Source organism: Stegostoma tigrinum, chromosome 10, assembly GCF_030684315.1.
Source record: "Stegostoma tigrinum isolate sSteTig4 chromosome 10, sSteTig4.hap1, whole genome shotgun sequence".
NCBI lineage: Eukaryota > Metazoa > Chordata > Chondrichthyes > Orectolobiformes > Stegostomatidae > Stegostoma > Stegostoma tigrinum.
The window spans coordinates 68904069-68921186 of record NC_081363.1 but is presented as its reverse complement, the minus strand read 5'-3'; the positions used below and the strand labels follow the sequence as shown (position 1 = coordinate 68921186).

The 17118-nt window shown below is 45.2% G+C and overlaps 1 protein-coding gene across 1 annotated transcript in view; it reads left to right on the top strand.

Annotated features, from left to right (window-relative positions):
* The window catches only part of gpr176 (G protein-coupled receptor 176), a 50688-nt gene that overhangs the window by 13519 nt on the left and 20051 nt on the right, over positions 1-17118 (top strand). The window contains exon 2 of the mRNA XM_048537100.2: positions 6119-6371. Within this exon, the coding sequence (XP_048393057.1) occupies positions 6119-6371 (253 nt within the window). The remainder of the gene's footprint in view (positions 1-6118; positions 6372-17118) is intronic.

Sequence of the window (17118 nt, the reverse complement as noted above, 5' to 3'; positions counted from 1 at the left end):
GGAATGGATTCAAACTGAAACTGCAGGGTTCTGACTCACAACACCGCTCAGGATTGTACAGCATCTTACTGAATGCCTTTCAGCACCAATTTATTGTGCATTGATAAATTGAAAAAAAAATCTTAATTAATCATGAGTATTCTGCCATAATTATGGCTGATTTTATGAATAAGTTCTTTGCGGTTATGATAGAGATTTTCTCATTATTTTGTAATGTTTCAGAATGATAGTGTACAATCGTTCTGTCAGACATATGAGGTTATGATATAAATAACATATACCATATTTCACAAGATGAAGTCAGCAACTATTCCAACCCTGAATCATCTCGTTTTGGTTTAGCAGGTCATGTAATTGTCTCTAGTGTAGTATGATTAATTCATATGAGTTTAAATTCATCTGGGTAAGCCAACTCAAAATCTACAGGATGGATGAAGTTTTTACTTTATTAAATGTTATTTACTGACATTGTTGTGGTTGGTGTTTTGATTGATGAAACATTGGCTCAGTACCCACACTCTTGTTTCTAGGTTAGAGTTCAGATTGTAATCCCTGCTCTAAAGTTTCAATGCATTTTAATCTCAGGTGAGAAGCTGTAATATTATAAGAACTATTACTTTCTATTGAGCAAATTCAGAACCATAAAGCAGTGATAGCTTCCTCATTCACTGAATTTATGGTGATTAGTCTGCCACTTATTCTGTAGAAGGGACTCTCCTCAGTAATATGCCACATTGAATGTGTCTCTCAACGAGTACATAAGGGACTTGTGGAATGTGCCTCTGCAAAGAAGACCTAGAGAGAGAGATGTAACAGAACATGTTGGTGTTCACCAGGAGCAGCTCCATGATACAGGACTCTGTTTCCAGAGGTGCACACTGAGACAAACTGGAGGACCACAACTCAATGGAAAAAGAACATTCTTTGGCCTGTCCGAAACGTGCTGGCCTTCTAGTGCGAAGCGTTGTATGCTGGCACATTCCAAGGTCCAGAGCTTTTAGCTGAGGGACACACTGAAGTTTGGGGCAGATGACCAAAGAGTAAAGCATTGCCACAATATGTTGATGTATTACAAACTATAGAACCCCTCGAGCTCTGTGCCTTGCAAACAATGTACATGGTGACTCAAGAGAATTTAAAGTGTATTAAGGCACCTTGGAATGAAATATATATAAGAAAAACCAAGGAACGGCAGATGCTGGAAATCAGAAACAAAAGAAAAATCGCTGGAGAAACTCAGGAGGTCTGCCAGCATCTGTGGAGAGAAAGGTCCTGTGAAGAAGGGTTAATCCTGCTTTCTGTCCACAGAAGCTGCTGGACTTGCTGAGTTTGACCAGCAACTGCTGTTTCTGTTTCAGAATGCAATGTTGTGCATAGTGTTTTATGTTTGTTGCATTTTCTGTAATTTCCAATTTGAAATGTATTTGCTCTTGGTTGTATATCTGCTGTGGAATGCATTTTGTAAATTTTAAAAATAAAAGAGACAGTTCTATGTGTATTGAGTGGAAAATGCTGTATGGGAACAAGTTGAATTGCATTGCAAATACTGCAAAATTCAAGTTCAAGTGTTTTAAAATTTTCAAACTCCTGGATATCCCGGAACTGTGATGACTGATGTCCGACAACTTCATTTGTGCTGGGTGTGACTCTAAGCAGCAGAGAATTTCCTGACTCTCATTGACTCCAGTTTTGCTTGATGCCATGATTTACTGATTGAGAAAGTACACCAACTTGCAGATATTTCAATCTCACTTGTAGATCAGGATAGCTGATGGCTTAGTCGTATTATCGTGGGATTGTTAAACCAGAACCCCAGATGATGTTAAAATAGTATCAGAGATAATGGGAACTGCAGATGCTGGAGATTCCAAGATAATAAAATGTGAGGCTGGATGAACACAGCAGGCCAAGCAGCATCTCAGGAGCACAAAAGCTGACGTTTCGGGCCTAGACCCTTCATCAGAGAGGGGGATGGGGGGAGGGAACCGGAATAAATAGGGAGAGAGGGGGAGGCGGACCGAAGATGGAGAGTAAAGAAGATAGGTGGAGAGGGTGTAGGTGGGGAGGTAGGGAGGGGATAGGTCAGTCCAGGGAAGACGGACAGGTCAAGGAGGTGGGATGAGGTTAGTAGGTAGCTGGGGGTGCGGCTTGGGGTGGGAGGAAGGGATGGGTGAGAGGAAGAACCGGTTAGGGAGGCAGAGACAGGTTGGACTGGTTTTGGGATGCAGTGGGTGGGGGGGAAGAGCTGGGCTGGTTGTGTGGTGCAGTGGGGGGAGGGGATGAACTGGGCTGGTTTAGGGATGCAGTGGGGGAAGGGGAGATTGAGATTCGCTACAAACAACTGCACCTCCCAGTCGCAAACCATTTCCACTCCCCCTCCCATTCTCTTGATGACATGTCCATCATGGGCCTCCTGCACTGCCACAATGATGCCACCCGAAGCTTGCAGGAACAGCAACTCATATTCCGCCTGGGAACCCTGCAGCCATATGGTATCAATGTGGACTTCACCAGTTTCAAAATCTCCCCTTCCCCCACTGCATCCCTAAACCAGCCCAGTTCATCCCCTCCCCCCACTGCACCACACAACCAGCCCAGCTCTTCCCCCCCACCCACTGCATCCCAAAACCAGTCCAACCTGTCTCTGCCTCCCTAACCGGTTCTTCCTCTCACCCATCCCTTCCTCCCACCCCAAGCCGCACCCCCAGCTACCTACTAACCTCATCCCACCTCCTTGACCTGTCCGTCTTCCCTGGACTGACCTATCCCCTCCCTACCTCCCCACCTACACCCTCTCCACCTATCTTCTTTACTCTCCATCTTCGGTCCGCCTCCCCCTCTCTCCCTATTTATTCCGGTTCCCTCCCCCCATCCCCCTCTCTGATGAAGGGTCTAGGCCCGAAACGTCAGCTTTTGTGCTCCTGAGATGCTGCTTGGCCTGCTGTGTTCATCCAGCCTCACATTTTATTACCCCAGATGATGTTCTGGGTCTCTGGGTTCAAATCCCACCATGGCAGAGAGTGGAATTTAAATTCAATTTTTGAAAAAATGTGGAATTAAGAGGCTAAAGATGACTGTGAATACATTGTCGAATGTTGGGAAAACCCATCTCATTCACTAACGATCTTCAGGGAAGGAAATTACAATCCTTATCTGGTCTAGCCTATATGTGACTCCAGACCCACAGCAATGTCATTGACTCTTAGCTGCCCTTTGGGCATTTGCTGGGCAATAAATGCTGGCCTAGCCAGTGACACCCTAATCCCATCAATGGAGGGAAAAAAAGATAAAGTGGCACAGAATAAATTAAATCAGGTTTGATAGTGTGTGTGGTGCATTTTGAAAAAGATTTAGCTGAGAATTCATCAGTCAAATGATAGCAATTAAAGATTAGACAGTGAATTGTACCTTGTACAGTTGAAAAGCTTCCTAATCAGTTTCATCTGAGTAAAGGAACAGGTCAGAGGAAGAGATATAATTCATTGTTCTATACTAGGTTCAATTGTAACCAGATTTATTGCAGCGTCACTGTGCTCAATGATCTTTTGAAAAGTATAAAAATATCCCATTTCAACTGTGGAGCTTGAAAATTTATTTCTGTATCTGATTTGAAATTAAATTGTGTCTTTTCTTTAAGGATAAACTGAGAAACACAGTTTAGCAAATGGCTGTGTATCTGGGCAGAGCTATTTTATATCAATCTTGGAAAAACGTGCAGAATTTTAAATGCTTTAAAACATAGCAGTATCTAAATGATCTCTTGCTGGCGTTTTGACACTTTAGTTTGTACAAGTTTCTTTTTGAATGTATTACCAATAATTCTAATGCCTGTGCTAAGTTGTGTTGCCTAGAAAAATTCAGATATACTTCGGACATTAGAAACATTAAGGTATAGCTAAAGACCAAGTTTTTTTTTAGCAATCAGTGATGCATTATTACTGGATAAACCTGCCATAACACAGACACAATCATTAATCCAGCGAAGTGAATGATTTTCATAAATCACTTCTTCAGAATAGAACATAGAACATAGAACATAGAACAGTACAGCACAGAACAGGCCCTTCAGCCCACAATGTTGTGCCGACCATTGAACCTCATGTATGCACCCTCAAATTTCTGTGACCATATACATGTCCAGCAGTCTCTCAAATGACCCCAATGACCTCGCTGAATGTGTTACCCATCAGCATCTGCTAGTGACAGGCAGCAAAAAAGCTGACAAACAAGTACCTAAATAAAACCAATTTCTTAACTCTGCAACATATCAATTACGTAAAAAAGTTAGCAAAGCTAGGCAATTTCAAAGCTGTAATTTTTGCTCTGAGGTTCAGTTAGTGGATATAAATTTCTGGGTGATGTCCTTGTTGTATTGAGATTAATGCTATTGGTAGTTGCCAGGGACTTATTATTGTTTTTACGTTGTTATTTAATTCTGTCTCATCCAACAAAGCATTTTGATTTTAAACATCTTTGGAGCTGGTCCATAAGCCTTAGCAAGATGAAAATCCCCTAGGAATACTTTTAAATCAATTCCCAATGGGTTCCATTTTTGCTTTAATGCCATTAATTGGGGTCCACAGGTCTTTGCCAGAAGAGAGCTGGAAAACATACTTACATAATGTAATAAATATCTATAGAGGGTTTGCACAACTTGCGAGGCAGGAAGTTGCAAGACTTCATAAGAACCTTTTCCCTCAGGTTCCAGATCTATGTGATCAGTGATTGACAATTAGTCCAAGATCTGTTAACCCCTTAAGGTAATGTTTTACATCATGTTAAAAAATAACCTCGCGCTCCTTACCATACAGTAGATTATTGAGACATTATTTGACATCATACAACATAAAAAAAATGCAATTAGTTTGGTAAAAATATTGGTTCAGAACTTCAAAATGTTTGTAGTAACCTGTTGCTTATATTCCCAGTATTATTATTGCAAATGTTTTGATAGTTGTTGAATGAGTTTGAGATATAGTTAAATATCTTCCTGAGTACAACTTGTTCCAACCTAAATATCAATTTGTAGCAGAGAGGAGAATAATCTACAATGCTGGACTCCAACAGCATTCATGCTGCATCAGCACATGTACACTTTCATTCCAGTTCTCCAGAGATTGTGGGATTGAGGGTTTGAAGTGAGTGACTTAATGTTCTAAAATCGAGCAAGTGGAATTGAGGTACACCATTAGAGATAATCAATATCTAAAAAAGCTCAACAGTTCCCAACAATCCACGTGGAAGTGAATCTCAAGGAACTAGAATCTGGCTGGAATTGCAGAGTTGCTACAGCCTCTTTGAAATCTTGTACCATTCCTCGTGAGGTTTAAAGTCTGTTTTGACAAAATCATCTTTTACATTCAATATTTTTCAAATCTTGTTATTCTACCCTTTCAGCCTTATTCTTTATGATAAGCAGATTAGAAATGTTTAGGGGAAGCTGAAAGTGCACTCATCATTGGAACAAAGTAATACCGACTGGGGCTTCTGACAGAAGAAATAATAACCAGCCTTTTAATAGCCAAAAAAGTCAACATATTAATTTGTTTTGCAAATAGATGTCAGACACACCTTATAATTCAGTCCAAAACACCATGTGTTGTGTAACTGAATCACACAAAACCATCTCATCTGATCTCAGCTGAGGTTGTAGTTAGACTAGAAATGCAACAAAATGTTTCAGATGCAAAAGAAATATTGAGTCAGCCAATGCTGACTTTTTCAGCCAACTAGAGCAGTTACATGCTTGCAACTTTGCACATGGCCAAATAGCCCAATAATGAGCATTCACAGTGAAGGAATAGCTACAAAGGATGTGGCCAAGGGCTACTGATGCCTCTGGAATAATGCATGATTCAGTATTTCTGGGAGAGCTAGGGAGAACAATGGGGTACAGAAAGCAAACAAGTTCAAGGCAGTTCTTCCCTATGTATTAACTATTCAAATGTGTTATCACTTCCAAAAAATAAGTGGAGATTTCTTTTTGTACGCCATTGTCTTTAAGGGACATTGGTTATGTGAAAAAGACACTATGACTAGTAACACAAAACTAAATCTCGCCTTTACTGCATTTTATTTCAGCATGTCTCTCACCAGTTTGCCATTTTATTTGATGCAGGAAATCTGATGGTATTATGGTCCACATGCCGTGCATCAGTATTCAAGTCTGTCACAAACCGTTTCATCAAAAACCTGGCCTGTGCTGGAATCTGTGCAAGTGTCTTTTGTGTGCCTTTCGATATCATCCTGAGTGCCAGTCCACACTGCTGCTGGTGGATCTATACCCTGCTCTTCTGTAAAATTATCAAATTCTTGCACAAAGTCTTCTGTTCTGTCACTGTTCTCAGCTTTACTGTCATTGCACTGGACAGGTAGGTCACATCTTTTGACTAGACTGCTACAGCATACACTCTGAGCAATTCTCAGACGTATATTTTGGCTGAATGAGCAAAATATTATATCCTAGATCAAATCAATATGTATGGGCAGATCTTTTCTGATAATGATCCAGACATTTTATGGGGTATCCCTAAGACATTATATTTTAAAGAAATTCTTCCATAGTCACGAACTGGCTTTCCTGATGTTATGTTCTTCATTTTGTTTCTTAATAAATGTGATGTCTCAATAATTGTGGTTTCTGGTTGCTGTTAAAATAGATGTGATGTTCAATGATGCATTATTGTTGTGATCAGCTAAAACAATGGGTATATAGTGGGCAGCTGTGGTCTGTGTTAAACATCAATATACAGGAAATTAGTCTGATAAGCTAACTTGGTGGTGTAGATGTCTTACCGTCCATCCAGGGAGTCAAAATTGCCGTAGCAACATATGATTTTAGCATGCACATTGTAGCTGTGTGTTATTAACTATGATGTTAGAGCCTCCAGTATTCATTTCATCATATGGCTGACCCAGAATCATTCCTGCAGTTGTGCCTGTCCTTTGCATATGTCAAAATGAATTGAATTTGTTCGGTTGGATTGTGAATGTGCCTTGTCTGGCTGCAAACCCCTGGGGTATGACTCAAATCAGCATCTTCTACCTCAGAGGCTGAAACTCTCCACATTGTGCCCCAAGACACCGTCAAATGTGTTGAAAAGAATTAAATCATGAGCGAATTGCATTAATGCTTTGGGTGGAAATAATTATTAATCAAAAGTTGATTAGTAGTGATTGCAAGTGCTCATTAGAATTTTGCATTTTCTGCTCCTGTGGCATAATCAGCAGAACTGAATACAATACTCTGATCATTGCATTTTACAGAATTGCCTGACCATCGTCAGTCACACCATTGCCTTGTAAACCTTCCTTGACTTTTATTATTCTTTACTTGATATCTCAATTTGGTGCTCATCGGAAACAAAATTATCAAATAGTTTTTCGTTTTGTTTTTCAGCTACATAATAGTTGAGGCTGCTTCTTGGCAGTTTATTTGCCGTTCTGATGTACTGCAGAGATATTTTCCACAAAGGAGACTGAAGGTTACCTGAGCAACCATCACATTTTTCGCTTTTCAACAGGGCCCAGACAGATTGGCCATCCTGAGCATGGTATTATCGTGCTGTATTGTTGATGCTCCTTATCTCACTAAGAATCCTGCATCCTTTTGAGGGAGTCAACCCCTTCCTAATTTTCATGGTGCAAATGTCTGTCATTCAAATACCAGCCACAGCTCTGATTGATAGAGTTGTGCTAAGAAGAATGCATGTCAACAGGTATGGATTTTTTTGACCAAAAGCCGAAATTTGAAAAGCCTACACAACTGTGAGCTATTAGAAAACAGCACAAGCAGCAGTTCCTGAGGAGTCCCTTACGCCTTCTTCCATTTGAAGAGGTTGTGTGCCCTTAGGAAGTAATAACAACAAAAGCCCCCAGGCTTCTCAATAAAAATAAACCCTTTTGACCATGTTGTTATGTAAGCGCACAGAATTAATTCTGGCGTTTCCACAGTATCCGCTTTGCTCCTTTCTTGTTCGAAAACGAATAAAGGCTTCCATTTATACAGCAACTTTCATATCCACCAGACATCTCAAAGATTTTTGAAGCAAGTCATGTAATTTTGATGTGTAATCACAGTTGTACTGCAGCAGTCAGTGCTCACACAATAAGCTCCCACATACAGCAATCCGATAACAAGTAGATAATGTATTTTTATGGTGTTGATTGATGGAATAAATATCAGCCTGGGTAAAATCCTTTCTCCTCTTCACGATGGAGCTATAAAGTTATTTACATCCACCTGACAGGGCATGTAACATTTATCATCTCATCTGATCAGTACAACTGTACCTCGGTACTGTGCTGGAGCGTCAGCATAAACTTATATCCTGAAATACGTGGAGTGGTACTTGAACCTACGACCCTGCAAATAGTGTGTTTGTTTTGACTCAGAAAGAATAAGCAAACGTGCAATTTTGAAGTGTTTCATTAACATAAGTTAGGAGATTCCAAAGTGGTTCAAATTCAAAACAATTCCGTCAGATCGTCTTTGTTTTGTGCAGAGCAATGGGTGGGAAATGAGGGCCAGCTTTAATTAGGACACGTGCAGAACTCCCAGTCTGCTTCAGATTACCTGGTGGGATCTTTACCAACTACAAGCTAGATCTAGCTAAGCTGCTAAACACAGATAGATTGCTAAATTGGCCAAACAGCAAAGGATGCTGGGTACAAATAAACTCTAAAATCACAAAAACCCACACACCAGGCACACTGCAAACATGGCAGCCAGGTTCTAATTTAGTTATTCTAGACAGACACCCCAGCAATTTATCCACTAAACAAAAGAGGGCCCAGACAGAAAGTCACTAGGTCCTATTACAGAAAGAAACTAATAGTAGTAGTAGACTATCTCCGTGAGATAGCACGCTGTGAAGCTGGATGAACACAGCAGGCCAAGCAGCATCAGACGAGCAGGAAAGTTTGACGTTTTGGGTCGAGACCCTTTTTCAGAAATGGGGGAGGGGAAGGGGATTCTGAAATAAATAGGGAGACAGAGGGAGGTGGATAGAAGATGGATAAAGGAGAAGATAGGGTGAGAGGAGACAGGCAGGTCAAAGAGGTGGGGTTAGAGCCAGTGAAGGTGAGTGTAGGTGGGGAGTTAGAGAAGGGACAGGTCGATTCAGGGAGGATGGACAGTTCGGTGGGGCGGGATGAGGTTAGTGGATAGGAGATAGGGGTGGGGCTTGAGGTGGGAGGAATGGTTAGGGAGGCGGGGACTAGCTGGGCTGGTTTTGGGATGTGGTTGGGGGAGGGGAGATTTTGAAGCTTGTGAAGTCCACATTGATACCATTGGGCTACAGGGTTCCCAAGCGGAATATGAGTTGCTGTTCCTGCACCTTTCAGGTGGCGTCATCATGGCAATGCAGCAGGCCCAGGATGGACATGTCGTCTGAGGAGTGGGGGTGGGAGTTGAAATGGTTCGCGACTGGGAGGTGTAGTTGTTTGTTGCGAACTGAATGTAGGTGTTTCTCAAAGCGGTCCCCAAGCCTCCGCTTGGTTTCCCATATGTAGAAGAGGCCACAACAGGAACAGCGGACACAGTATGTCACATTTACAGATGTGCAGGTGAACATCTGTTTGAAGTGGAAAGTCTTCTTAGGGCCTGGGGTGGGGGTGAGGGGTAAGGTATAGCGGCAGGTGTAGCACTAGCTTCGGTTGCAGGGAAAATTGCCGAGGGTGGTGGGGATGGAGGGGTGTGGAGCAGACAAGGGAGTCACGGAGAGATTGGTCCCTCTGGAACGCACATAAGGTGGGGAGGGAAAAATGTCTTTGGTAGTGGGGTCAGATTGCAGATGGCGGAAATGTCGGAGGATGATGTGCTGGATTTGTAGGTTGGTGGGGTGGTATGTGAGGACAGGGGGGATTCTGTTTTGGTTGTTATTGCAGGGAGGGGGTGTGAGGGATGAATTGCGGGAAATGCGAGAGACACGATCGAGGGCAATTTCGATCACTGTGGAGGGGAAGTGGCAGTTCTTGAGAAAAGAGGACATCTGGGATGTTTGGGAGTGGAATGCCTCATCTCGGGAGCAGATGCGGTGGAGGTGAAGAAATTGGGAATAGGGGATGGCCTTTTTACGGAAGGTGAGTGAGAGGGGGAATATTCTAGGTAATTGTGGGAGTTGGTAGGCTTAAAATGGAAATCGGTTTCCAGGTGGATGCCAGAGAAGGAGACAGAGGAGTCCAGGAAGGAGAGAGAGGTGTCAGAGATGGTCCAGGTGAACTTAAGTTTGGGGTGGAAGGTGTTAGTGAAGTGGATGAACTGTTTGAGCTCCTCATGCGAGCACGAGGCAGAGCTGATACAGTCATCAATGTAACGGAGGAAGAGATTAGGAATAGGGCCAGTGTAGCTTTGGAAGAGGGATTGTTCCACGTAACCTACGAAGAGGCAGGCATAGCTTGGGCGCTTGCACGTGCCCATGGCCACCCCCTTTGTCTGTAGGAAGTGGGAGGAATTAAAGGAGAAGTTGTTGAGGGTGAGGACGAGTTCACATAAGCGGATGAGGGTGTCAGTGGAGGGGGACCTGTCGGGCCTGCTGGACAGGAAGAAGCGGAGGGCCTTTTGGTCATTTTCATGGCGAATCTGCAGGTGTATAGGGACTGGACATCCATAGTGAAAGTGAGGTGTTGGGGACCAGGGAGTTGGAAGTTCTAGAGGAGATGGAGGGCGTTGGTGGTGTCACGGACATAGGTAGTGAGTTCCTCTACCAAGGGGGAGAGAGTGGAGTCCAGATAGCTGGAGATTGGTGGGCAGGAGCAGGGATAGACCAAGGGTTGACCAGGGTAGCCAGGTTTGTGGATTTTGGGAAGGAGATAGAAGCGGACTGTGTGAACAATGTTGGGGAACAATGAGGTTGGAGGCTATGGGTGGGAGGTCACCTGAAATGATGAGGTTGTGGATGGTTTGGGAGATATGGTTTGGTGCTTGGTGGTGGGGTCATGATTCAAGTGGGTGATAGGAGGAGGTGTCAGAGAGCTGGCGTCTGGCCTCGGCGATATAGAGGTCGGTGCGCCATACTACTACTGTGCCTCCCTTGTCTGCAGGTTTTATGGCGAGCTTGGGATTGGAGCGGGGGGAGTGGAGGGCTGCACGTTCTGCGGGGGAGAGGTTGGAGTGAGAGAGGGATGGAGAGGTTGAGGCGATTGATGTCTCAATGACAATTAGAGATGAAGAGGTTGAGGGAGGGTAGGAGGCCTTGGGGTGGTATCCAGGAGGAGGGAGTGCATTGGAGGCGGGCGGAAGGGTCAGTAGAGGGAGGGTTAGGCTCACGGTTAGAGAAGTAAGTGTGGAGGCGGAGGCGGTGGAAAAACTGCTCGATGTCCAAACGAGAGTTGTATTCGTCGATGTGTGGGTGGAGTGGGACAAAGGTGAGTCCTTTATTGAGGACTGACCATTCATCCTCAGTCAGGAGGAGGTCTGGCAGTGGGATGGTGAAGACTCAGAAGGGCTGGGTGTCATTGTCTTGTCTAGAGATGCTGGCTGTGAAGGTGGTGGGCGGAGCGATGTTGGCAGTGGCCGGAGCGACGTGGGGGGAGCGATGTCGGCTGTATCTCCTTGATTGGTCAGAACCATGCAAAATTCCAGAAAACCATCTGAATGGTACAGAAACAGTTTCCCTGCAGATCTGGCTCATGGAACCACATTTGGGATCTGTGGAATTGTCTGAGGCCTTCAGAGGAGGCTAATAGAGGCAGAGGCCAGCTGGCCATCCAGAAGAGAGAGGAAAAAAGCAACGTTCCAGCCACAGAGTCAGAGCCACAGAGGGAGTGACTGTGTAAATCTGCAGGCGACTGGGAAATATTGTAACTTGAAGAGGCCAAGTAGTATTAAAGCTTAGTTTAGTATTAAAATTTACAGTAATATTTTTCCTAGTGAAGTTGGGACTGTTTTGTACTCGTACCAGCTTGAGATAGATCATAGAATCCTGACAGTGTGGAAACAGGCCCTTCGGCCCAACGAGTCCACACTGACCCTCACAGCATCCCACCCAGACCCATCCCCCTATAACACACCTAATCTACACATCCCTGAACACTATGGACAATTTTCCATGGCCAGTGCACCTAGCCTGCACGTCTTTGGACTGTGGGAGGAGCACCTGGAGGAAGCCCACGCAAACATGGGGAGAACGTGCAAACTCCACTTGGTCACTCAAAGATGGAATTGAACCCGGATCCCTGGTGCTGTGAGGCAGCAGTGCTGACTGCTGAGCCACCTTGCCAACTACAGTGTTCATATTCGTTTAACCGCTTCAGCATTGTGGGACACCTGGGCATATTCATTCATAAATTTCTGGTCTGTAGCTTGTTTAAGGAGAAACCAGACAACACTAGGGATATGCCAATTTATGGACCACAGATATTCTGTATGGTCACATTGGAGTATAAGCGTAAATTGTACACTTCATGTTAGTTGAAAATTCTGTTGTAACAAAAGAAATGTTATGACAATAGTACAATAGTACACATAAACAAAACATTCTTGTAATGAGCATCACAGTCCCTAGGCATGAAGTCACAGAAAATAGTGTCAGATCGATGCCCTGGAAATAAAAGTATCTCAACTGAACTGGGGTTAGAACAACTATGATATTAATTAGGGGACAAGATCTCTCACTGCAAGCAAAATTTGTTCTTTGACACCGAAGGTTTATCTCTTTGTGCTCATGCCTCGGGTGTTTGATCAGAAACAATCGCAGCATTTTATTCCTACAGTTGCTCCTCCTTATCAAAAGGCTTATTTCAGGTTCCGCATTTTCTTTGAAAGCTTCAATCAAAGCAGCTCAAACCAGGACACTCCTACAGTTAAATTAGGCAGCATCATTCTATTTATAAACTATTACCAAAGTGATTCAACATCACTTGAAGAGCAGCATTTTTGGCCCACACAATTACATAATCAGCACAGGAGTCCTTTGATGAACTCTAATTATCATCTGCTGCCGATTGAAGAAAATGTCAGTGGTGAATATATCCTGCATCTTTGTGCAGCTGAGAACCTACTGCTATGCCATAGGATGGCCTGCAGTTATTTATTCCAAGGTATAATGAACAAAAATATTGTAACACATATTTTCTTTGTGTGCTTTTGAGTTTGTAGTAATTGGAAAAACACTTCCAGTGTCATCTGCTATAATCTTTGTTAAGAAAATCTACTGTCAAATTGGGCTCTATATAGGCAGCCCCAAGCTGGAAAATACACTGCCTTGGTCTTGATTGAGGTCAGCCAAGTTCACTTCGGCTCATCATGGGGAAGATAAACGGCCCACAAAGACATGGTAACCTCAATAGTCACGGGCTTTGGGATGTTGGAGGTGACACTGAAAGTGGTTTTCCAGTTACTACAAACTCAAAAGCACACAAAGAAAATATGTGGTACAATATTTTTGTTCATTATACCTTGGAATAAATAACTGCAGGCCATCCTATGGCATAGCAGTAAGTTCTCAGCTGCACAAAGATGCAGGATATATTCACCACTGACATTTTCTTCAATCGCCAGCAGATGATAATTAGAGTTCATCAAAGGACTCCTGAGCTGATTATGTAATTGTGTGGGCCAAAAACGCTGCTCTTCAAGTGATGTTGAATCATTTTGGTAATAGTTTATAAATAGAATGATGCTGCCTAATTTAACTGTAGGAGTGGTAGGACGGTGAAGGCTCATCAGGGAAACAGGCATGCTGAATTCTTGTGGTAGTGCCCCCAGCTCTGGCCCGCAGAATCAAGGTTCAAATTCCCACCTCAGGATGTAGCCTCATTCCATCTATCATATCTCATTTCCTGAAGTACTAGGTCAGGGTACATTGTGGTTTGATTGGTAACTTGTTATCTCTCAGGTCAAGAGGAGTCAGTAGGGGAAGGTACAGTCGATAAAAGTCCTATGTTCCTCATTGGTCAAGTCACACTGTGAGTGACTACAAGAGTTCACATTGTATCTGTCGAAGTCTCACACACAAGAAAGGACTCCTGTGTGTTTGTGGTGGTGGCTTCCTGGTAATTGCTTCATACCATGCTATATTGGCACTGTTGTTGGTACACCTTACATGAGGCCAGGACCGGCTAATAAGTGTGGGATGGTTGTTGTCAGGCTATGGGCCAATCCAACAGTCATATTTGCTGAGATAATGGGAACTGCAGATGCTGGAGAATTCCAAGATAATAAAATGTGAGGCTGGATGAACACAGCAGGCCCAGCAGCATCTCAGGAGCACAAAAGCTGACGTTTCGGGCCTAGACCCTTCATCAGAGAGGGGGATGGGGAGAGGGAACTGGAATAAATAGGGAGAGAGGGGGAGGCGGACCGAAGATGGAGAGTAAAGAAGATAGGTGGAGAGAGTATAGGTGGGGAGGTAGGGAGGGGATAGGTCTGTCCAGGGAGGACGGACAGGTCAAAGAGGTGGGATGAGGTTAGTAGGTAGACGGGGGTGCGGCTTGGGGTGGGAGGAAGGGATGGGTGCGAGGAAGAACAGGTTAGGGAGGCAGAGACAGGTTGGACTGGTTTTGGGATGCAGTGGGTGGGGGGGAAGAGCTGGGCTGGTTGTGTGGTGCAGTGGGGGGAGGGGACGAACTGGGCTGGTTTGGGCATGCAGTTGGGGAAGGGGAGATTTTGAAACTGGTGAAGTCCACATTGATACCATTAGGCTGCAGGGTTCCCAGGTGGAATATGAGTTGCTGTTACTGCAACCTTCTGGTGGCATCATTGTGGCACTGCAGGAGGCCCATGATGGACATGTCATCTGAAGAATAGGAGGGGGAGTGGAAATGGTTTGCGACTGGGAGGTACAGTTGTTTGTTGCGAACTGAGCGGAGGTGTTCTGCAAAGCGGTCTCCAAGCCTCCGCTTGGTTTCCCCAATGTAGAGGAAGCCACACCGGGTACAGTGGATGCAGTATACCACATTGGCAGATGTGCAGGTGAACCTCTGCTTAATGTGGAATGTCATCTTGGGGCCTGGGATAGGGGTGAGGGAGGAGGTGTGGGGGCAAGTGTAGCATTTCCTGCGGTTGCAGGGGAAGGTGCCGGGTGTGGTGGGTTTGGAGGGCAGTGTGGAGCGAACAAGGTAGTCACGGAGAGAGTGGTCTCTCCGGAAAGCAGACAGGGGTGGGGATGGAAAAATGTCTTGGGTGGTGGGGTCGGATTGTAAATGGCGGAAGTGTCGGAGGATGATGCGTTGTATCCAGAGGTTGGTAGGGTGGTGTGTGAGAACGAGGGGGATCCTCTTTGGGCGGTTGTGGCAGGGGCGGGTTGTGAGGGATGTGTTGTGGGAAATACGGGAGACGCGGTCAAGGGCGTTCTTGATCACTGTGGGGGGTAAGTTGCGGTCCTTGAAGAACTTGGACATCTGGGATGTGCGGGAGTGGAATGTCTTATCGTGGGAGCAGATGTGGCGGAGGCGGAGGAATTGGGAATAGGGGATGGAATTTTTGCAGGAGTGTGGGTGGGAGGAGGTGTATTCTAGGTAGCTGTGGGAGTCGGTGGGCTTGAAATGGACATCAGTTACAAGCTGGTTGCCTGAGATGGAGACTGAGAGGTCCAGGAAGGTGAGGGATGTGCTGGAGATGGCCCAGGTGAACTGAAGGTTGGGGTGGAAAGTGTTGGTGAAGTGGATGAACTGATCAAGCTCCTCTGGGAGCAAGAGGCGGCGCCGATACAGTGATCAATGTACCGGACGAAGAGGTGGGGTTTGGGGCCTGTGTAGGTGCGGAAGAGGGACTGTTCCACGTAACCTACAAAGAGGCAGGCATAGCTGGGGCCCATGCGGGTGCCCATGGCCACCCCCTTAGTCTGTAGGAAGTGGGAGGAGTCAAAAGAGAAGTTGATGAGGGTGAGGACGAGTTCAGCTAGGCGGATGAGGGTGTCGATGGAGGGGGACTGGTCGGGCCTGTGGGACAAGAAGAAGCGGAGGGCCTTGAGGCCATCTGCATGCGGAATGCAAGTATATAGGGACTGGACGTCCATGGTGAAGATGAGGTGTTGGGGGCCAGGGAATTGGAAGTCCTGGAGGAGGTGGAGGGCGTGGGTGGTGTCACGGGCGTAGGTGGGGAGTTCCTGGACCAAAGGGGAGAAAATGGAGTCCAGATAGGTGGAGATGAGTTCGGTGGGGCAGGAGCAGGCTGGGACGGACTTTGGTGGTGCTGGTGGCAAGGAGCTGACCTCAAAACAGAATGACAGGGAACACTTGCTGTTTGGTTGAGGCCTTGTCCAGGACCGAGACTAACCTCGCTGAAGGCATAACCTGCAGCTTCGGGTCAGGGCTAAAATTGCTCTTTGTTAAGAGTGTGTGCTTTCATTTCCTTCTCACTCTGATCAGCTGAAAGCAAAGAAGCCTGGTAGAGGTTAAATCAGCAGGTCTCCATGGAGTGGTATGACTGCACAGGAACTGACACAGAAGACACTGGGGACATTTGCAGCTTCAGCAATAGCCCCATCCGCCACACTGCTTCTCCTGTGGATGGGGAAGCAACAGAGCATCATCTCAAAGGAGAGCTCTCATGTGAAACAGGATCTACAGGCTTAGGAGCCACTGTCTGGAAATGGGTAAGAACCAGTCGGGAAGATGACCCTGAACCATCATTTTTCAACTTTGCTGGCTGCTGGATGGGGACCTGCAGTCAAGCACTGTGAGGCAGTCCCATCCCTGTAGCCCTAAAGGTGACTGCTTTGTCAGTGGATTATTTCAGGGAGCCACCAGGGACCCTTGTGGCACTTTATGGGTGTCAACTCCTAACTGCAGTTCTGATGTCACTGACAATCTCTTTGGAAGAACGCGCCAGCTCATCACTGTGGCACCACTGACACAGGGAGTCAGGCAGCAAGGATTCTCAGGCACTGCTGGTTTCTCAGAGGTTCGTCAGTAGTGCCCACATAGTAATCTAGAGCACCGTCTCATAAATCAGCATTCTTTGTCAGCATTAAAAAGACTCCAATCCCTTAATGTTCAAATCATTCATGACCACAGCAGACTGAAAACAAGTCAGGTTGACACTTGATTTCTGGTAGGCCACCCTGACCCTTATATCCTAGGCCGGTCACAATAGCTCTGCCCCTTTTAAAGGCCCTTCGTCCACCCAATGATGATTGCCAGGCAACAAGGGTACCCCTTCCACACTTGGCTCAC